General features: G+C 40.2%; 2 protein-coding genes across 2 annotated transcripts; both read right to left on the bottom strand.

Annotated features, from left to right (window-relative positions):
* Window positions 1–770: 770 nt before the first annotated feature.
* LOC130712549 (uncharacterized) lies at window positions 771–2675 on the bottom strand. Its single transcript, XM_057562379.1, has one exon. The coding sequence runs from the start codon at window positions 2673–2675 to the stop codon at window positions 771–773; it is 1905 nt and encodes a 634-aa protein (XP_057418362.1).
* A 90-nt stretch (window positions 2676–2765) lies between these two features.
* Window positions 2766–3869, bottom strand: LOC130712548 (uncharacterized). Its single transcript, XM_057562378.1, has one exon. It carries the CDS (start codon window positions 3867–3869, stop codon window positions 2766–2768), a length of 1104 nt encoding a protein of 367 aa, XP_057418361.1.
* Window positions 3870–4667: the final 798 nt, after the last annotated feature.

Below are 4667 nucleotides of genomic sequence, written 5' to 3'. Positions count from 1 at the left end.
TTAACTGAATAACAAAACTAGTAAGAAAAACAGCACCACCATACTATTTACAACAACCAACTAAGCATAACCGAGAATTGGAAGAATTAAAGAACAATGCACCCTTACCCACTTAGTACTTACTCCCAAAACAATTCCAAAGCTCCAAAATTCCCTAAGATTAGGTCAATCATGGTTTTTCACTTATGAGCTTGTAATGAGCTAAAGAAAAGAAGGGTAAAAAGGCTCAAAGTGGCTATCAAAGGATAAATTCATTCAAGGTAGGCTTATATGGCTAGTGGCTTATTAATTAAAAGAAGAAAACGCCTAAAATCACCTCAATATGTGCATGTGGTGCATGTGAATATCAAGTAGAAACAAGCGTCAAGTCAAGTTCTAGAGTGCAAGTAATCAAGAGTGCAATCACACAAGAAAAAGATTAGAGATGGCATACAGTTGACCACCTATAGTTAAGGCTCAAAAACTCTCACAGGGGAATTAAGTCTATCATAATTGTTTCAACCCCTCAATTTTCAAAAGTAACTTGACACACAAGAACGCATGGATTCACATCACAAGATATCATGACTCAATTCAAAGAAAGAAAATGCCCATAATCTAAACAAGACCTAAGAATTCAAAGAAAGCATGGATTTATTCAAAAACTAAATATTCTACCTACGGTAATCTCCCCCCCACACTTAAACTACACATTGTCCCAATGAAGCATAACAAATATGGAATTGAACAAGTGCAATAAAAGTAAAGAAGGAGAAAGAAAACTCCCTGATTCATGGCGGCCGGAGGGTGGAAACAACCAAGGAAACATTTTCCATAGTAACATCCACAAGAGAAGGATCCTTGAAGGGCAAAGGAAAGTGAACCTTTCTAGTTGCTTGATTGAGCCTCCTATAATCAATGCAGACTCTCCAACTGTTTTGCACTCGAGTATGGATAAGCTCGTTCCTCTCATTCTTCACTACGGTAAGTCCTGTCTTCTTAGGGACCACTTGAACTGGGCTCACCCAAGGGCTATCAGAGATCGGATATATAATTCCAGCTTGTAGCAGCTTGGTGATCTCCTTCTTCACAACATCAAGTATCACTGGGTTGAGTCTCCTTTGTGGTTGTCTTACTGGCTTCGCTCCTTCTTCCAAGAGTATTCTATGCATGCACATGGATGGACTAATCCCAGGAATGTCAGCTAAGGTCGGACCAATAGCTTTCTTGTGCTTCTTTAGTACTTGCAGCAACTTTTCCTCTTGATTTTCATGAAGGGTCGAGGGAACAATGACATGAAGCTTCTTATCATCCTCCAAGTAAGCGTACTTGAGGTTATCTGGCAAGGGCTTAAGCTCCACTACGGGTGCCTGCAAAACAGATGGAACCAAACTAGCAGATACAGTTTCTGCAGCCTGCACTTCAACAACTGGGTTAGTGCAATCAGACTTCTTAACATCTGAGTCAACAACAACAGTGTCCAAAAATTGATCAATGCAAGAGTCACACATTTCAGTAGCAGTACATGTATGACAAGTGTATGACTCAGTTAGGGAAGGATAATAAGAATCATGTAGGAAATCAGATTCATGTTCATCAAGCATATCATCAAGCAGTTCATCAAGCAAATCAATATGAAACACAGAATAATCTTCAGGTGGATGTTTCATAGCATCAAAAATGTTTATCCTAACCACAATATCACCGAATTCCATAGTCAGTGTACCAGCATAAACATCTATCTTGGTTCGGGCTGTCTTCAAAAATGGTCTCCCCAAAATGATAGGAACTGTATTACGGGAAGATCCTTTTTCCATTTCAAGCACATAAAAATCAGCAGGGAAAACAAGTTCACCAACCCTAACCAAAACATCCTCTACCCAACCAGCAGGGTGTGCCGTGCTCCTATTTGCTAATTGGATGACAACACCCGTAGGTTTCAAAGGTCCAAGTGAAAGTGATTTAAAAATAGACATAGGCATCACATTAATTGAAGCTCCTAGATCTAGCATGGAATTTTCAAATTTAGTATCACCTATGACACAAGGAACAGAAAACGTACCTGGATCCTCACATTTTTCAGGAACATCAGAAACAGGAGCAGGTTTACCAGCTTTACCTATGATTGCAGAAACGTTTCTCCCCATGCGAACTCTTTCATTTCCCTTCAACTTCCTTTTCTGAGTGCATAATTCTTTCAGAAACTTTGCATATCTTGGAATTTTCTTGAGTGCATCAAGTAGAGGTATGTTCACCTCCACTTTCTTGAATATCTCCAAGATTCCCTTATCTACCTCTTCCTTCTTCTTGCTTGGCATAGCTTTCGGAGGGAATGGAAGAGGAATGGAAGGTGGTTGTACTTGGAAGGTTCTTGTGGCAGTGGTCTCTGTCTCCTTTTCAGGTTCAGGCTCTGGCTCGGGTCCATGATCTGCATCAATTTGCTTCCCCGACCGTAAGGGGATGGCACTCACATTTCTTGGATTGACAACCGTCTGAGAGGGCAGCTTATCAGAATTCTGGGACTGGAGCTGGTTTATTGAAGTAGCCATCTGTCCTATCTGGGTGGTCAGATTCTGAATAGAGGATCTGGTGTCTTGTTGGAACTGCATGTTTTGGGCTGTCATCTGCTTCAACATATCCTCCAATGAAGATTCTTTAGATTGCGGTGCAGCAGGGTTGTTAGCCTGTTGTTGCATTGGAGGAGGAACATATGATCTAGCATTATTCTGAAACGGTGCTTGGGCAGGTTGTGACTGATCAGACCATCTAAGATTTGGATGATTTCTCTAGCCAGGATTATATCTGTTAGATGACAGATCATAATTTTGCTGAGGTCGATTATTGAAAATGTTGGCAGCATATGCTTCAGGATTCTCATCTGTAGGTTCCTGCAGAGAAGGACAAACATCAGTATTATGGTCTTTAGTGCAAATGCCACAAACCTTTGCCTGTTGTGAAGGTTTATTCTGGTTCATGGCCAATTGAGTAACCAAGCTGGCAATGGTTTCCATCCTCTTCTCAAGCTTGTCCATCCTTGGATCTGTCCCAATCTCATTAACAGTTTTAACAGCATCATTACTCCTTGTGTGAAACTGTTGAGAATTAGCAGCCATCTTCTCAAACAACTGTCTGGCTTCAGTAGGAGTCATGTCATTCAATGCACCTCCACAAGCGGCATCAATGAGATGTCTCTCCATGTTGAGCAAACCCTCATAGAAATACTGAACTAGGAGCTGCTCGGAAATCTGGTGATGGGGGAAGCTCACACATAGTGTCTTGAATCTTTCCCAGTATTCATGTAGAGTCTCTCCATGTAGCTGCCTGATTCCTGAGATGTCTTTTCTGATTGAAGTTGTCCTAGAGGCAGGGAAGAACTTCTCAAGAAACTTTCTTTTCAGGTCGTCCCAGCTTGCAATGGATGAAGGAGGCAGGTTATACAGCCAAGTCTTTGCAGTTCCCTGAAGGGAATGAGGAAAAGCCTTCAAACAGATATGATCTTTGTCAACTTCAGGAGGCTTCATGGTGGATATGACAGTACGAAACTCCTTGATATGGATATGAGGATCTTCACCTGCAAGACCACCAAACTTAGGCAATAAATGGATTAGTCCAGTTTTGAGTACACATGGTACATCCTCAGGATACTGGATACACAAGCTTTCGTAGGTGAAATCAGGTGCAGCCAGCTCCCTTAATGTTCTTTCTCGCGGTCCTTCTTCAGCCATGTTATCAAAAACTGCAACAAAATCAGAATCAAAATCAAGGTCAGAATCAGAATCACTTGAATGAGAATCAGTAACAAAAGCTCTACGTGCTCTAATTAACCTATGAAATTCTCGATCTATTTCAGAAATAAATGGATGCAAAAACCCAGGATTTGCCCTAGTCATGCAACACTAAGTATCCCAAATAGAATAAGAATGAAAGTAAATTTTTTTTGTTTTTTTTTCAAAACCCTAAAAAAAAACTTTTGGGGGAAGGCCTCTTTTTGCGTTTTTAAGAATCGATATCACGGCGTAGCGGTCACAGATGAATTGGAAAATTTTTTCTACCCCAAAAGCATATATAATATGTTCAATTCCGAGTTTTGGAGCAAAAGATATGGCCGTTTGAAGTTACAGCCTAATTATCCTTCAAAAATCACCAATCCTTACCTTCACCAACAAATCCAGTACCTGCGTCAGAGATCGAACTTGTTAATACTACTACTAATAATACTAATACTACTAATGCTAATACTAACTCTATTGAACCTTTGGCAAGGACGATAATCCCCGGCAACGGCGCCAAATTTGATCGAGGCCGTACCCGATACAAATAATTAATTTATAAAACTGTAGTAACTAGGAAGTGACTCCTAGGTCGTTTCCCAAGGATTATCGTTCGGCACAGATTCAATATTAAGAACCCTAAACGCACACACACTGGGGGGGGTTGTGATTCAGTTCAAAAGATTAGCAGAAAGTAAACAAAGATTAATATGATAAGTAAAGACGGACGAATCCCTTTGTTCAGTATATCGCTGCTCAATCACGGATATCTAAAGATCAATTCTTGTTATTAGTTTCCTAGTTCGTGAGAATTAATTAACTAAGCGATAACTAATTCACAGATTCCTAAACTAAGCGATTAAGAATCCTTTACGCCCTAATATGAACTAAGCGAACATACATCATCTTCTAATTCGT

The sequence above is a fragment of the Lotus japonicus genome, chromosome 4 (genome assembly GCF_012489685.1).
Source record: "Lotus japonicus ecotype B-129 chromosome 4, LjGifu_v1.2".
In the NCBI taxonomy this organism is placed as follows: domain Eukaryota; kingdom Viridiplantae; phylum Streptophyta; class Magnoliopsida; order Fabales; family Fabaceae; genus Lotus; species Lotus japonicus.
This window is presented reverse-complemented; position numbering and strand designations above follow the sequence as displayed.